Source organism: Saccostrea cucullata, unplaced genomic scaffold, assembly GCF_032062105.1.
Source record: "Saccostrea cucullata isolate Sc308-1 unplaced genomic scaffold, CSIRO_AGI_Scuc_v1 ctg2324, whole genome shotgun sequence".
Classification (NCBI taxonomy): domain Eukaryota; kingdom Metazoa; phylum Mollusca; class Bivalvia; order Ostreida; family Ostreidae; genus Saccostrea; species Saccostrea cuccullata.
In genome coordinates, this window is record NW_026918989.1 from 138,888 (window position 1) to 155,180 (window position 16,293).

General features: G+C 35.2%; 2 protein-coding genes across 2 annotated transcripts; both read left to right on the top strand.

The window, feature by feature from the left end:
* Nucleotides 1-5,734: 5,734 nt before the first annotated feature.
* LOC134276684 (uncharacterized) lies at nt 5,735-7,547 on the top strand. Its single transcript, XM_062758960.1, has 2 exons — nt 5,735-6,251; nt 7,402-7,547. Exons 1-2 carry the CDS (start codon nt 5,735-5,737, stop codon nt 7,545-7,547), a joined length of 663 nt encoding a protein of 220 aa, XP_062614944.1.
* LOC134276638 (uncharacterized) lies at nt 6,576-11,035 on the top strand. The gene is made up of 2 exons (XM_062758912.1): nt 6,576-7,892; nt 10,044-11,035. Exons 1-2 carry the CDS (start codon nt 7,736-7,738, stop codon nt 11,021-11,023), a joined length of 1,137 nt encoding a protein of 378 aa, XP_062614896.1. The 5' UTR covers nt 6,576-7,735; the 3' UTR covers nt 11,024-11,035.
* The last annotated feature ends 5,258 nt before the right edge of the window (nt 11,036-16,293 follow it).

Consider the following 16,293-nt stretch of genomic DNA (forward strand, 5'->3'; position numbering starts at 1 on the left):
TCCTTGTAGTTTTAGCATAGCTCGCTTTCATTACTACATGTAAGTGTTCGCTTAATTCAAAGGAATTTCTAAACCATGTAAGGAACTGCAAAACAGCTTGTCGTGAAATGGATTTGGAACCAAAATGTTCAACACACCTTGTGAATGGTAAACAAAAGAATGATTTTTTACTTGATTGATTGATTTAGCATGGACAAAACTTTAGAAAAATAGTCTAAGTCTATTAACTGCCATTGTGATATATTTGGAAAATATCAGTTTTTCTGGATATATCGATGCAATGGATATTCTTGTGCAACAATTGAAAATCAGGCTAGTAGCTGGATCACTACTTGTGGACATATGATAGTTGCACTAAAGACCGGAAACAAGGTCTCACAAAAAATGTATCAAGGAAGAATGTTTACCTGCACGGGAATAATTATTCATATTTTATGGGTTATAAACTGTAAATGAGAATCCAATTAAGAAAAAGGATTGAAACCGAAATAAAAACTTGAGTTAAGGTTAAAAATGCCTTTCTGTTTATACTCTTTGAAACATATGGCCCTGAGAACATGGTAAACAGGAAATCTATTGCATATTTGAGGGAAAACAAAGTAATTTTAAATGTAAGTATTAGAAAAAAAATCCCAAAGTATGTTCAATAATATTCAAAGCTGTAGACTATAAAATTCAAACTGATAGAAGTCCAAATTTCACATACCTTATCCTCTGCTTGGGTGTCAAAACATCAGACAATGTCGGATTTTCTGATAAAAATAAATCCGCGATTGATCACTTTTTAAAATTATTTATATGCACGATGAATTATTTTATTGATAATGAGTTACATTCTATGCACAGCTTTACAACACTAATGAAGAAATAGTTAGAAATAATTCAAGGGACTAGCTTACATATTTTATTATAACTATTACAACTAGTTCTTAAACATCACTTAAAACCCCTTTTCAAGACCTTTGCAATAAAAAAGAAGTCCGTAAGTCTGTAAGTGATACATGTATGTTCTTAAAAGTAATGAATTACAGGTGTGTATCATATTTTAATATTTACACATTTGTACAATTATTGTATAAAAGTATCATGTGACGACGAAAGCAAGTGTGAACAGTAAATAAAAACAGGTTTAAACTATGTTAAATTTCTTTTAAAAGAAAGAGCCATATGATATATAAGGACTTACGTTTTTTAGGAATGTTTACTTTAACGACAAAATAAACTTAACACGAACTTATACATGATTTTGATTAACTATTCCCCATTTTAAATCCTTAAGTTCCACATCTTGTCGCTAACACAGCATTTTTTGTACTCATGACCGTCATCTTTGCATTGACCATTAACGAGAAAACCAAACCAAATTGAGAGTCAATTGAGATTTTTCCATCAATTGAACCGCTTTGAACACTTTCTGTGCAAATACTGTACATGGCAATTTAAGTCCGAACTGGAAAAATAAAAAAAGACTACAGCATGTATAATCTAAATCTTTCTTAAAGATTTGTTTCGTATTAAAAAAAAGAAGCGATGCTAAAGTTATATTCCTCATGCAGAAAAATGCTGTATGCACTGAGGTACTGATTTAGTCCCGGGATTGTGACCATGAATGTATCCTCATATACATGTATCCTCATATGCGTTACCCTCTGTTGAAGACATTGCAATACTGTTCACAAAGACATGCAGGCTCGGTGGAACGAACAACACGCATTTCGTTCAAATGAATAAAAAATTCAACGAATTAATTTTACAAAAGATTGTTGATTCTTTGACTTATTAAATGAATATTTCAAAACTAAATCATTTTTATTACCTGTATTTACCTGTTTAGACATAAATGTACGCTATGAAAGAGCAAGACATATGATGTCAACTTTTCTGGAGCAGGAACAAACCAGATTTCGGACTAAACTTTTAAAATATTGTCATTCATTTGGGGGTAAATGATTGATACACTTTATGTATATATGAAAGTAATTGTGGTTCATCTCTTTTTATGTTTTCAATTTGATAAAGTGCATGGCCCTTTTGATTTATGCATTAATGATTTAATATGTTTAGTTAATTCAAATATTTTTTTAAAGTAAGTAATCATACATGTTTGTTTTTATTCATTGCATAAGAAAGAAAAGAGAGAGCTTATGAATAAAGCATTGATTCTAAAAAGACAATTATCAAAGATATATAGAAAAGAATTAGAAGTTGGAACAAATCATTATAATCTTTAATGATATGAATGGTTTACAGAGACCTAACACGTATTCATACTTTAAAACATGTAAAACGAAGTAAAATAGTGAGGCAACTTACAACATTAAAATAAACGCATGAGAAACAAAAACAAATAAACGATTAAAAAAAAGATTTTCAAAAAGAAAAACTAACATAATACATGACTTACAAAGTTGATTATTAAATCACTAAATACAAACATATTTAATGTTTAACATAATTAAAAAAACTAATATATACATCTATATTACATACATGTATTATACAAGGGATGTTTAGGAAAGTTCGTGGACTACCTGCACAACTGTTCAACTAAAAATCATATATTATATCCAAATTTTGCAAAAGAAATGTTTAACATTAGATTTGATGACGTGTATCATTACTGTACAAATACCAAGATTTGTTTCAAAATTTTCAGAGTATAAAAAGGCTAACATCAGAACGCGGAGCAGGTCAAAATTAGTAACTTGAAATCAATACATAAATAATGTCTGTTGTCATATCCTATGTAAAACAGCACAAAACCAAAAATAATTATATATACACTATAAAGTTAAGAATTACATCGTTTCATTTTCCAATTATGATTTAAAATTTTGTTTTGTTGGGGAAAAAATAATCACATTTAGAGGAGGGACAGATGCAGTCTTCATTAAATAAAAAAGGGCAAAACAAGTCGACGTAGCAAAATGCCATGATGTAACAGTGAATACAATTTTGTGTTGTACAAAAAATACAGAAATAAGATCTCACAGAGTTGTAAGAAGCAGAAAATATGTTAAAAGCAGTTCTTAAGTATGTGTGTTAATTCTACAGGCAGTATACGAGGGGTGATCAAAATATGGCAAACTAATTGAATAACTTCCATACAGGAAACAATATTTGTTAATGTTGATTATATTTTAAATTAGTCCTCCCCGATTTTAATGCACATCAACCACCGTTCTGCGCATGCGCGAATCACGTGATATTGGCGGTCACGTGACCCCCTCTGTAGCGTTCTGTCACAAAAGTTAAAAGATTTTTCCGAGTTTTATATTTCTTTCCATGTGAGTTAATTTTTATGACAAGAACAGTTAATTTGTCAGAAATGGTCATATCTCGGCAACAGAATGGGTGGATAATAACATCCTTTCCAAAAATAAGCATGGCGACCATTAAAACACAAATCTTCTGTCTCAGGAGAGACCTTTATTCAAGGTGGATAGAGAATTGGTGCATCCTTTTTATCATATCTAATATGTTTCAAATCTAAAGTAAACGACATCTTAGGTATTTAATACTTATATCATTGTTCAAATATTCAACTATTTTTCAAAGTGATAATTTGAGGTCTTTGATTGCACATTGCTTAATTAAAAATACATACCTTTTCAAACTTGCTTTCACTGGGCAGGATGACAAGTATCATTTTTAACCATCAGCCTTCCTTCACTAAAACGATTAATCCAATTATTAATTGAATTTATAGGAACTCATTTATCTCAATAAACTGTCTACAATTATTATATGATACTGTAGAGGGATTTCTAAGATATTACAATAAATTGTACAGTCGTTTGTTGAACGAGTTCGACTGGGACAACCATTTTTCGTCACAAGTGACCTAAATAGTGACGTCATTTTCACATTGTAACGTCACAAACAAGTAGAGAAACTTTATTCAGCATATGCTATTTATAGACCTTGTGTATGGTTATGTGTGTACCGAATTTCATTCTAATCTGAATTGTGGTTTTGTAGATATAGAGATAGTTTGCGAACTTTTTGATCACCCCTCGTATGGATGATTGAGACCCTTTGACAGATTAGGATACTAAATTTGAAACAGGATATATAAAAAAAAATTATCGAACTTTTTCAGAAGTTGTTAAGGGCATGGGTTAGAGATAAGGCTCTTCAAAGTTGTTGACTATGTGAAGGCATAAGATTGAAAAATAAAATTATGCTACTGGAACAAATGTTAACAAAATACATTTCAAATGGAATGAGCGTGTTGGCGGTTGGTCATTCTACAAAATTTTTAAGTAGCGTATTTTTTAAGAGTCTCGTTAATGTTTTCGAGGATAGTACAGCGATGTTTTAAAAGGTCAATGGACTTTCCGAACAATACTCGTATGTTACACAGAGTTATAAATAATCGGTTGTCCATGTTGTCTGATATTATAAGTGTAAGTTGCTCTTTTATCAAAAGACTCTCCTATGTTGAAATTCTTTTTTTCAATAAGTCTCATGAATTTCTATGCCAGTGCATTGACATACCGCGATCATATATTTTAAACTGCGGTCTTCTTCACTGCTTTCGTTCTTTATTCATTTATTCGGTAATTTTGAATTAGGTTGTAAAGGCTCACAGTTAGAGGTTAGTAGTGCATTTCCAGTGTAGGCATGGCCGTCGTGTTTGCGTTGACCAGTAACGATAAAACCAAACCGAGACCCATCGGATGTCTGTGTATTAATAACTCCACTTGGAACACTCACTGTACACACGCTGTAAAGATATATTCCAACTGAAACAGAGGAGCTAAAAAGACAGCTCTCTACGTTGATATTTGTTCCATTGATTTGAAGACTCCTAAGAGAATCGTTTTTTATCATAAAAGTAGCGAAACTAAAATTATATCCACCAGGCACGAAATTGGTGTATGTGCTGAGATACTGATTAATTCCAGGAATTGTGACCATGAATGTATCGCCATATATTTTAGCCTCGGTTGAAGACACTGCAATACTGTTAACTGACACAGGTTTGGTAGAAAATATAACACCTACAGACCCTAAACCGTGCTACTACACCACTTGAACGGTACGGTTCGGTACGCTTTGTGCACGGAACGGTACGCTTTGAGAACGGAACGGTTCGTTTTGTGAACGGTACGGTACGCTTTGTGCACGGAACGGTTCGCTTTGTTCACGGAACGGTACGCTTTGTGCACGGAACGGTTCGCTTTGTGCACGGAACGGTACGCTTTGTGGACGGTACGTTTCGTTTCTTGCACGGAACGGTTCGTTTTGTGAACGGTACGCTTTGGGAAACGGTATGCAAATGAAGTGGGCAGAGCCTGTAAGCTTTAATTTTTGATTGGCTACTAAAAATTAATTCATTTCATACAGCATTATTGTAAATAATAGCCTTTATGTAATCTATGATGTAATGTAGTTCAACTTTCATGTTTGTTTGAGTCTTATTGTGTTATTAGCTGTCTCCTTTAGAAAAAAGTTGTAATTAGCCAATCGTAACGCTTATTCAAATCACGTGACACAAGATAGCGTCTTTTCACTGATTTAGAAGTGCCAAGAAATTCACAAATTTGTTTTGAGAAATTTACGTCTTTAGGAGTGTTTTTATCGTTTTTACGAACTTATTGCATTGTTTTTACCAATCGGAAGACTACAAAACAAGAATACATCAGTGAAAAGTAAGTGATTTGCGGATTTTTTGAGTGTTTTTGTCCCAGGGATAGACAGGCTCCGTCCAGCCAAACAGTGTTACGCTATGGCGGCCGAACCCGAAGTAAACATTCGAACTGTGTGCATCTTAGGACATTCTTATATCCGCCGTTTGAAAGAATTTATAAATGCAAGTGATCTTAGGACTAATTTAAATTTGGATATGGACTCCTTCAAAGTGGATTTCAGATCACGCGGTGGTTTAACATTCAAACGTCTAGCCCACTGTGCAGAATTTTTACGGTTTGACGCACCCCCCGATATTTGTTTTATACAGATGGGCAGTAATGACTTGAGTCTAAACAATCCTCAAAAAGTGTGTACGGACTTAATTTCTTATGCACAATACTTGCGCGATGGTGTTGGAATAAAAACTGTAATTGTTGGACAGTTATTACGCCGTCAGCCATGGGCTTCTCGTGACAAGTTCAACGAGGATGTTGTAAAAGTTAACAATCTTTTGAAAGAGGAAACAGGGAAAGTAGATGGTGTGTATTTTTGGCCACACAGGGGATTTTGGGCGGACCTGTCCTACCTGGGACGTGATGGAGTTCATATTGAGGGTGACTCCAGGCATATGAAGAAATATATGCATAGTATTAGAATTGCAGTACTGCAACATTCAAGATGAGTATGTTATTATAAATTTGAAAAAAAAAAAATGCAAGTAATGCTATGATTTAAAACATACTTTTCTTTGATAGAGTGTTATGTGAGAAATGAATTGATTCCACACAGACACACGCAGACTAGTGTGAATTTTCAAGAAAATTATTAAGTATATGTCAAACATATAGTTTAGTACATTCTCTTTTACAATAATGACAGGTTAGAGTCACTTGTATTGTAAAGCGCACATGAAATTTTGTGTTTTGTTTTTGTCATTTGGGTAAGTCACACGCTGAGTAGTGTGCCCCTATTTAGACACAGGCAGAGATATGTGCCCTGATTTAGACACACGCAGAGTAGTGTGCCCCGATTCAGTCACACGCAGAGTAGTGTGCCCCGATTCAGTCACACGCAGAGTAGTGTGCCCTTAATTACACACACAGAGTAGTGTGCTTCCTTTTTACTTTAGTGACATGAAAGATGAAACACGCAGAGTAGTGTAATATTATATTGTCATAACAATTGGACATCATACAGAGTAATATGTCCTTACCTATACACATAATATTCAGTCGCACACAGAGAAGTGTGCCCTTATATAGTCATAATAGACAGACACACGCAGAGTAGTGTGCCTTTATAAGTTATATTGACACAAAAAGTTGTACACACGCAGAGTAGTGTGCCCTTAGAGACATAATATTCAAACACACGCAGAGTAGTGTGCCATTACTACTTTTGTAAAAATAGTTGGACACACAAAAACTTGTGTTCCTGAATCCTCGTATGCAATAAGAATGTAAGACAAACTACATGGACTATCATATGTCTTTTGATTCTGAACTGTGAACAGTTTTAAATATTGTCAATTTAATATAAAGCAAATGTGCAAAATATGCTAATTGTCAGATGTTGAAGATTTTATTTGGTTAACATCAAATGTCTGTGAGATTTCACTGTTGAGTTGACCTAAAAACAAAATTTTACAATGCGTACAGTATTGTTTTCATATGGTAGAGATTTCAACTTGATGGAAGTTGCTACCATATGTTAAAGTTGTAACTTAATGTAAACAATTATTGATTGTTATTTGGACACTTGTAGGTAGATCATACCTAAACGGAGAAAGGCACCAGCAGCCCAAGGGGATCCCCAGGCAGCAACGCCTAGCAACACAGTCACCCGGAAAAGACAAAAAACAGTTTCCGTGCAAGAAATTGACTATCAGAAACTGGCGGAAGAAATTCTGAAACAACAAAGAGCAACCAGCTCATCTGCTAGTGCCACAATTTCAGTGCCACCAGTAACAAGTAATGTCAGTAATGAGACAGTTCTAACTCAATCAACGCTCCTGACAGCTGCACAATTGCCAACTGCCCCGGTACAAGAGCCAGCGCCAGCAGTAATTCAAAATGCCTCAAGCAATGCCACACAACAAATGCCTGCCATAACAAGTCCGAGCACATCTACCTCAAGCAATGCCACACAACAAATGCCTGCCACAACAAGTCCGAGCACATCTACAAATGCAAACAACTCATCCACAGATGTGACAGTGTCATCATTGGTTTCTCAAATTTTTGGGACAAATGAAGGTGAGCCAGTGGGCACAGTTTCATCTAGCTTAAACAAAGATAAATCTTTCATTTCTGTAACTGACGGGATTCCTCTTGGTGCGGCCATATCAGCTAAGGTAAAATCCAAAATTTGGTCAAATGAGTTCATTGATTTACGGTGTCTTTTGCCGCACCATGAGGAAAACCCTCTTACTCTGTTAATATCACCAGGTGTGATCAACTTGCAACAAAACCCAAAAACAAAAAATCCCTTATCAATTAATCAGTGGACTGATGCCTTTTTAGTTTTTATTTGCATTAAAATTGAAAAGGATCCATCAGAGGCCCCTCACCTATTAAAGTACATGAGTTTTGTTAGGGAACTTCACAAGCTACATGGCGATTCAGCCTGGAGGGCTTATGATGAATCCTTCAGAAAACTAAAAGAAACAGCTGAACTTCCCTGGCAAAAACCAGTCGAGGAATTGAGGGGAAAATGCATTACGTTAAAACCTGCCCCTTACAGTCAGCCCTTTCGTACCAAACAGGCGGGGAGAACAAAATTCTGCTTCGCCTTTAACCAAGGTGACAAATGTAAAACCACACCATGTCCCTTCACACACATCTGTCAAATATGCAGGGGACAGCACCCAAAACACAAATGTAGGTCTCAACAATCTGCAGAGTCACGCACTTCCCACGCCAGTAAATCCAAACAAACTTAGTGAAGAATTAGAGGGTTATGACAAAAACCTAAAACAACTGTTAGTAGAAGGTTTCAAATTTGGTTTCTCTTTGGGTTGTAGCACTACTCCAACTGCACGTTTGTCCAAAAACCATTCATCAGCATTAAATCATGGCGATATCATAAATGCACATATCCACAAAAGCTTAGAACTTAATCGTATTGCAGGCCCCTTTCCTTGCCCTCCTTTTGATCCTTTCATATCATCCCCTTTGGGGGTGGTGCCAAAATCTGAACCCGGTCAATTCAGAATTATTCATGACTTATCTTATCCCCGAGACAATTCAGTCAATATAAATATCCCAAAAGAAAATTCAGTTGTCCAATATGACTCCATCGACTGGGTAATACATCTTGTCCAACAGAATGGAGCTTATTGTCTGATGGCAAAAACAGATATTCAGGATGCTTTTAGAATTATCCCAGTCAATCCCAGTGACTACCATTTGTTGGGTTTTTCATGGCAAGGCCAATTTTACTTTGATAAATGTTTGCCTATGGGGGCTAGTAGTTCCTGTCAAATTTTTGAACAACTTAGTGTTGCATTACAGTGGATAATGCAATTTAGATATCAAGCTGGAGGTATGTCACATATCCTTGATGATTTCTTCTTCGTTGGGCCAGCTGGCTCCGACAATTGCAAGAATGATCTCACAAATTTTCTTTTCCTTTGCAAAAAAATTTGGGTACCCATTAAAATGTCAAAGACTCAACCCCCCACTACCAAAATCACTATCTATGGCATAGAAATTGACTCGGTCAAAATGGAGGCACGTCTACCTCCTGTGAAAGTAGAAAAAATAAGGAAAAACCTAGGAGAAATGAAAAACAAAACGCGTAGCACATTACGTGATCTACAGTCTTTAATAGGATTGCTCAATTTTGCATGCTCGGTTGTAATCCCAGGTAGGGCTTTCCTTAGACGTTTAATTGACCTAACCTGTGGGGTTTCAAAGCCTCACGAGTTGATTGAACTCACAGAAGAGACAAAAGAAGACATAAACACTTGGCTTACCTTTCTCGAAACATTCAATGGGAAATCTGTTTTTCTGCCCCAAAAATGGTTATCGTCTGATCACCTTACTGTCTTTACTGATGCGGCGGGATCTATAGGGTTTGCAGCCATCTTGGGTTCTGAATGGTTTGCATCACGTTGGAATGATGACATGACAGAATATCAAATAGCCATTAAAGAATTATTTCCCATTGTAATAGCAATACAGATTTGGGGGGATAAGTTAAGAAACAAAAAAGTTCTCTTTATGTCAGATAATTTAGCAGTTGTACAAATTATCAATAAACAAACGTCAAAAGAGAAAGTCATCATGAGGTTGATACGTCGTCTGGTATTGTCAACCCTAAGATACAATGTGCATTTCAGAGCAAAGCACATCCCAGGGAAGCACAACATAGCTGGTGATCACTTATCTCGTTTTAATTTTCAGGCTGCATTCAGTTCCATGCCTCATTTAAACCAACAACAGACCCAAATACCACTGAAGTCATTGGCAATTTGAGTCAGCAAGCACACCACCTTCTGTCAGCAGCCTTGTCCAACACCACCAAGTCTGCCTACAAAAGAAGCTGGGATTTGTTGCTACAGTTCAACCCCACTGTGACCTCGCTACCAATTTCCTCTTCAGTGACAGCGAACTTCATTGCTCACCTCTTTACCATAGGTTATTCCCCTAGTAGCATATCATCTCATATATCAGCCATAAGCTATCTACATAAAATTCTTGGTCTCTCAGATCCATCAGATTCATTTTTGGTCCGGAAAATAATGCAGGGATGTCACCGTTCGGCTCCTAACAAAGACACCAGGTTACCAATAACGGGCCCCATTCTACATAACTTAGTTTGCGGTTTACAAAAATCTGTGCAAAATCTACACTATAGAATCATGTTAAAGGCCATTTTTCTGTTGGCATTTAATGCCTTTTTACGCTTGGGTGAACTTGTAGTAAAAACAAAAGGTTCGTTAAACACAGTCATTCAACGAGAAGAGGTTTCTTTTGAATTTTCAAACAACTCCCCCTCTGCAGTTGTCCTATTACTGAAAAATTTCAAAACAAATAAGAAAAAAGACCTTTTCCAGATTCACCTGAGAGCCATGGACAACAGTGACATGTGCCCTGTTTTGGCATTATATCTCTATCTTCAAGCCTTTAATCACCAGTCTGGTCCCCTCTTCCAATTTATGGGAGGTGACCCAGTTCCTTATGCATTTGTTTCAAAAAATTTACACAACACAGTTTTGTTCATTGGTTTAAACCCTGCCCTGTATAAAGGTCATAGCTTTCGCATAGGAGCTGCAACTCATGCAGCCCAGCAAGGTTTTTCTGAGAATTGCATACAGAAAATGGGCAGGTGGAATTCAGATGCTGTACGGAGATATATCCGTTTACAGAGCTTTGTTATTTAAAATGTTATTTGAAAGCATTCCAGAACTGCTCTGTGAATTCGAATCTAGTCCTGTAAGTCCCTATGGTTAGATATTGTCACATAGGTCAGAAGTAAACTGCTATGTAATTTTCCTAATCAGTCTTTCCAATTTTGCCTCACGCCTAAATACACAGGTCAGAAGTAAACTGCTGTGTCAATGCATACTTTTAAAATTTTTACATACAAAGCTTGCACAGGACAGAAGTAAACTGCTGTGTAAACATTGTTTTTTCCTCATACCATTTAACATAATTAGATTCATTTGTTTTAAAATAATTTTTCTTTCTTACCACTTATAACACAAACTGTGCCTACTGGTTCATGTTTCACCATCATGTTTTGAAGCAAATGATTTGTATTTTTCGTTCATTTATGTATTGGTAATAACTTTCAATATGTTGCTACTCCATTGTATTTGACATTCTGAGCCTTGCTAATTTTATTGTTTGTGTTGTATATTATAATGCTGCATAGGCTGTACGATTTTATGTTATTATATGCTTATTATGCTATATAGACTGTATGATTTTGTGTTGTTATAATGCTGTGTAAACTGTATGATTTTGTGTATATATATAAGGTTCTGTAGACTGCCTGATTTTGTTGATCTGCCTAGTCCACCTGTTTTGGCCTTGTTTTTTGCAAACAGCTTTTCATAGCAGTTTGCTTTTGGTGGCAGCTTTTTGTTTTGACAACTTTGTGGTTTATATACTTTTTATTTGTCAAAATATTTTTGCCAAAGTAATGTTTGTTTGCAACAGGGGAGATACCGTTGCCAAATTTATTGTTCTTTGTACTGAGGAAATATCCCGGTGATCTCCCCTTAACTTTATCTGTGTTATATACTTATTGTCATTTAATAAATGACAATTCTCACTCAGTATACATTGTTTGTTATATTTCAACTTTTGCGGTAGTCTAGCCAGATCACTAGGGTTACATAATACAGCATTATTGTAAATAATAGCCTTTATGTAATCTATGATGTAATGTAGTTCAACTGTCATGTTTGTTTGAGTCTTATTGTGTTATTAGCTGTCTCCTTTAGAAAAAAGTTGTAATTAGCCAATCGTAACGCTTATTCAAATCACGTGACACAAGATAGCGTCTTTTCACTGATTTAGAAGTGCCAAGAAATTCACAAATTTGTTTTGAGAAATTTACCCACCCTCCGTCCCCCTTCATACTCCATATTGTAGTCTCAAAATTATGTTTTTTGTAATTTATTTATCATAATATATACCTTGTGCCATCTTACTTGCCATCGTGCAACTTTTGTCTTGTCATTTTATTAATTTTTTCCTTTTTGAATACTTTGTTTGTTTAAAAATATTGGCAGCTTTTTGTTTTGACAACTTTGTGGTTTATATACTTTTTATTTGTCAAAATATTTTTGCCAAAGTAATGTTTGTTTGCAACAGGGGAGATACCGTTGCCAAATTTATTGTTCTTTGTACTCAGGAAATATCCCGGTGATCTCCCCTTAACTTTATCTGTGTTATATACTTATTGTCATTTAATAATTGACAATTCTCACTCAGAAAAAAAAAAAAAAAAAATATACATTGTTTGTTATATTTCAACTTTTGCGGTAGTCTAGCCAGATCACTAGGGTTACATAAAATGACTTTTGAAGTACTTAATGCACGTATATAATTATATTTCCGCTTTTAACAAATTAATTTCTCGGTTTCAATTTAAACATTAATTTACACTACAGCGGTGATTGAGGAAAAATGAAAAAAAAAAAAAAATTAAAGGAAGAAAAAACATCATCCCACCGATGTCTTTGACATTATGTATTGATATGTATTAATATATATAGAACTCGTAAAGATTTCCGTGCTTATTTTTTACGTATGCTGAACCTTCATTTTAAAACGGAAAAAAAATTAAATGAAATATTTTTTTCACTTTCAAATAAAGTTGTAAGATAATAAAAAGGAATAAATATATATATCGGGTATATACTTGTTCTATACATATAACGCTACGCACATATGTAACTTATTTTTAATTCATTGATTTATAGAAATAAATATGACTCTTCCTGCTTCATTTTTATTCCTAGTAATTAGATAGGTACATTATTTTTTTATTTTTAAAATAATACATCTACCGTTCAAATGTTTGCTTCAGAAGAAAAATATCAGTAAACAAAATAAATACGAAAATCGGCAGCAGAAACATGAAATCAATACAATAATATCCGGGCGCTTTCTCGCTACAGAAAACATTCTTTTCACAGACAAGTATTTATGTTTTCAATAATCCTTTCAGTGTCATAGGTAATTATTTCAATAAGTTTTCTTTATTTTATTTGGTTATTCTATTCTTGTAGTCTGTAAAACGATGTCGTGAATGAGAGAGAGAGAGAGAGGGGGATAGAGAGAAAGATGCAACCCCTTAATACATTATCTGTAAAAAAAAATAACTTGTATTTATTCTCATTCTTCGTTTATTTACATCGCTAAAGTCACAATCAATCAGTCTATGATTCTATTTAATCAACCCCCTTTACAGCTATTGTTCAATGAATAATTCGTTCTCTGTACATGCATGCTGCACGCATGAAATTCTCGTGCATCATCTGTCAATCAAAATGGTATGACGCTAGGTAACCCGGAGTCTGTTTACGCAAGAAGAATTTCTCCTGTTATTTGAAACATTCTTATGGTCAGTTCATAGTTCACACCTGTTTCAATAAAATATTGGGTCACAGCCGGAGGGGCGGGTGGGGGGGGGGGGGGGATGCGCGTGTTTAACACAACTTTCCAATGATTTAGTTCTGACCACATCAAGTGTATTTAATCACTCAACAGACATCCAGCAAATTCATCTTCCAGGTTTCACCACAACACTGATTAAAAATTTACTTCCTAAATTATCCTTTTTCAGACAAAAATGAAGCATGTATTATTTTTTTATTATTTTTTTTATTAACAACAACGTAAGATTTTGCAGACTTCTAAAGAATGTTCGACCAGCTAATCCGTATTGCTTTCTACAAGGGGATCGGGATACAGTGTAACCAACCTTATAATATCTTTATTTTTTCGCAAACTTTTTATTTTTCATTTTTCATCAGATGTATTTCAGAATGAAGTAATATTTATACTGCAGTTTGTACATTTTATTTGCAAGAAATTCGGCTGGCGTTTTTTGTATGTGCAGCGTGAAAGATTATCACAGTTTTATTAGTAAGTTTATCATCTCTGTCAGTTCAGTAGAAATATTCACGTTTACCGCATGTAATATTTTAATCCATATTTTACATGATTACAGATTTTCAGTGTAAGTAAAAATGCACCAATGATTCGCCTATAGTAAAAATCTTAACGGAATTAATGTGAAAGTCTAATACGGTTTTTTAAATTTTTACTCTAGACAGTTAATATATGTTTACAAAATAATTATTAGTAAAATCACGCATCTGATATGTATTACATAAGAATGCATACTAACGACAAAAATCTTGTATCCGATACGATTTAATAATTTAAATGAGCAAAAAAAAAAAAAAAAATCAAAAGTAGAGACAACCAGGGAATAAATTAGTGAAAGCGTTTTCTTTCTTAGTGGTATTATAGGCTATTGAACCCTATTTTTTATGTCAAATATATCTATAGGATTATGAAACATCAATGTATATGTACACATTAAAAGAGGGTTTTTTCCCCGGGAACGAGCACGATTATATTGTATTTTGGGGCACCTTATAATCTTATTTTAAATATCTGTTTAATTTAATTACGATTATTAAAAAAAACTAATATTTCAAAAGAAAACTGATTTAATTTGCTAATATAAAGAAAATGAAAGACTTCAAAGACGCCGACATCGTTCGAGGTCCACACTGCCCCGTCCGTGTTTTGCGGGAAAAACTCCTGGCATGTACTGTACGTATGACCACAAACACAACCAGTTGATCTAATTTATAGCAAATAAAATATCGTCTCACACTCAGTCTAGTTGTTTTAAAGTTGTATTTTGCTTCGAGTAGTTTCCTTATTTTCACAGTTGAAGGCCCAGAGGCATATGCGTGATACTTGATAATGGTCTTTCGAATAGGCAGGCACAACCTCCGTCCTCCTTTCACAGGCGCCGTAGCGAGAAATAAAACAAAATGACTTATTTGGTCATTACATGATTCAAAAATCATTGGGGGCGTGGTTTGCATAATTAACCAAAGAACGGTACGGTTCGTTTCTTGCACGGAACGGTACGCTTTGTGGACGGTACGGTACGCTTTGCGAACGGAACGGTTCGCTATGAGAACGGTACGGTACGCTTTGTGCACGGAACGGTACGCTTTGTACACGGTACGGTACGCTTTCTGCACGGAACGGTTCGCTTTGTGCACGGAACGGTACGTTTTGTTCACGGTACGGTACGCTTTCTGCACGGAACGGTACGGTTCGTTTCTGAGGTGTAGTAGCACGGTTTAGGGTCTGTATTTCGTGTTCGCGTACAAGGAATTCCTCAAACCGATTTTTCAAAAGAAGCGTCCTTGTCGAGGTTTCTTTAGTGGTAAAATTAATATCAGTTTTCAATGTCGACGCAATGCGTATATGCGATTGGAATCTGTGAATATTTGGGGGTACGATGAATACATTGTCTAATTTTTCAGTTGGTGTAACCATTTTCATGAGCATACTGCAGTATCCATGATACCCCACAGTATTACATCTATTTCCTGCAAAGACTGCGATCGGATTGGAAGAACTTATCGTAGTTCCCGTCAAATCAGCATTATGTCCGATTTGAAACGTTTGATACCTGTTTAAAATGATATTAAACGTGTCCCCTCTCCCATATCTTCTTCCCTGAAGCAGTATTTTTGTGTCATGGTCAACTGCAAACGCTATGCTGACATGCGTATTGTCTTTCATTGAAGCAACAGTGAAATGACTTCCACTGCCTAAATAGCTATCGGACGGTGCCGCTGTTGATATGATATAGTTCGTAGAAAGCTTGTCCATGGGAAACACTGTTGTCGTGTCTGATGACACACGGTATTCAGACAAGGACAATACAGATGACGTCACGGAGGTGTTTATGATAATACCTTTAGATTCAATGGCAGAGTAGGATGGAACCAAAGAGTAGTGTACGTTTAACTTCTTGAATGTTGCTGTTCTACTTCTATGACTAGAAATAGATATCAGATATGAACTTTGACTCTCTGGCAGTGCAACTGTTATATTGAAATCAGTTTTTGATGACACAATAATTGTTCGGTTTGTTGTA

Coding starts and splice junctions, on each gene's coding strand:
- LOC134276638 (XM_062758912.1), top strand. CDS start 7,736: ATGCCTGCCATAACAAGTCCGAGCACATCTACCTCAAGCAATGCCACA. Junction 7,893..10,043: donor AATTTTTGGGACAAATGAAG/GTGAGCCAGTGG, acceptor TTTAATTTTCAG/GCTGCATTCAGTTCCATGCC.
- LOC134276684 (XM_062758960.1), top strand. CDS start 5,735: ATGGCGGCCGAACCCGAAGTAAACATTCGAACTGTGTGCATCTTAGGA. Junction 6,252..7,401: donor TGATGGAGTTCATATTGAGG/GTGACTCCAGGC, acceptor GGACACTTGTAG/GTAGATCATACCTAAACGGA.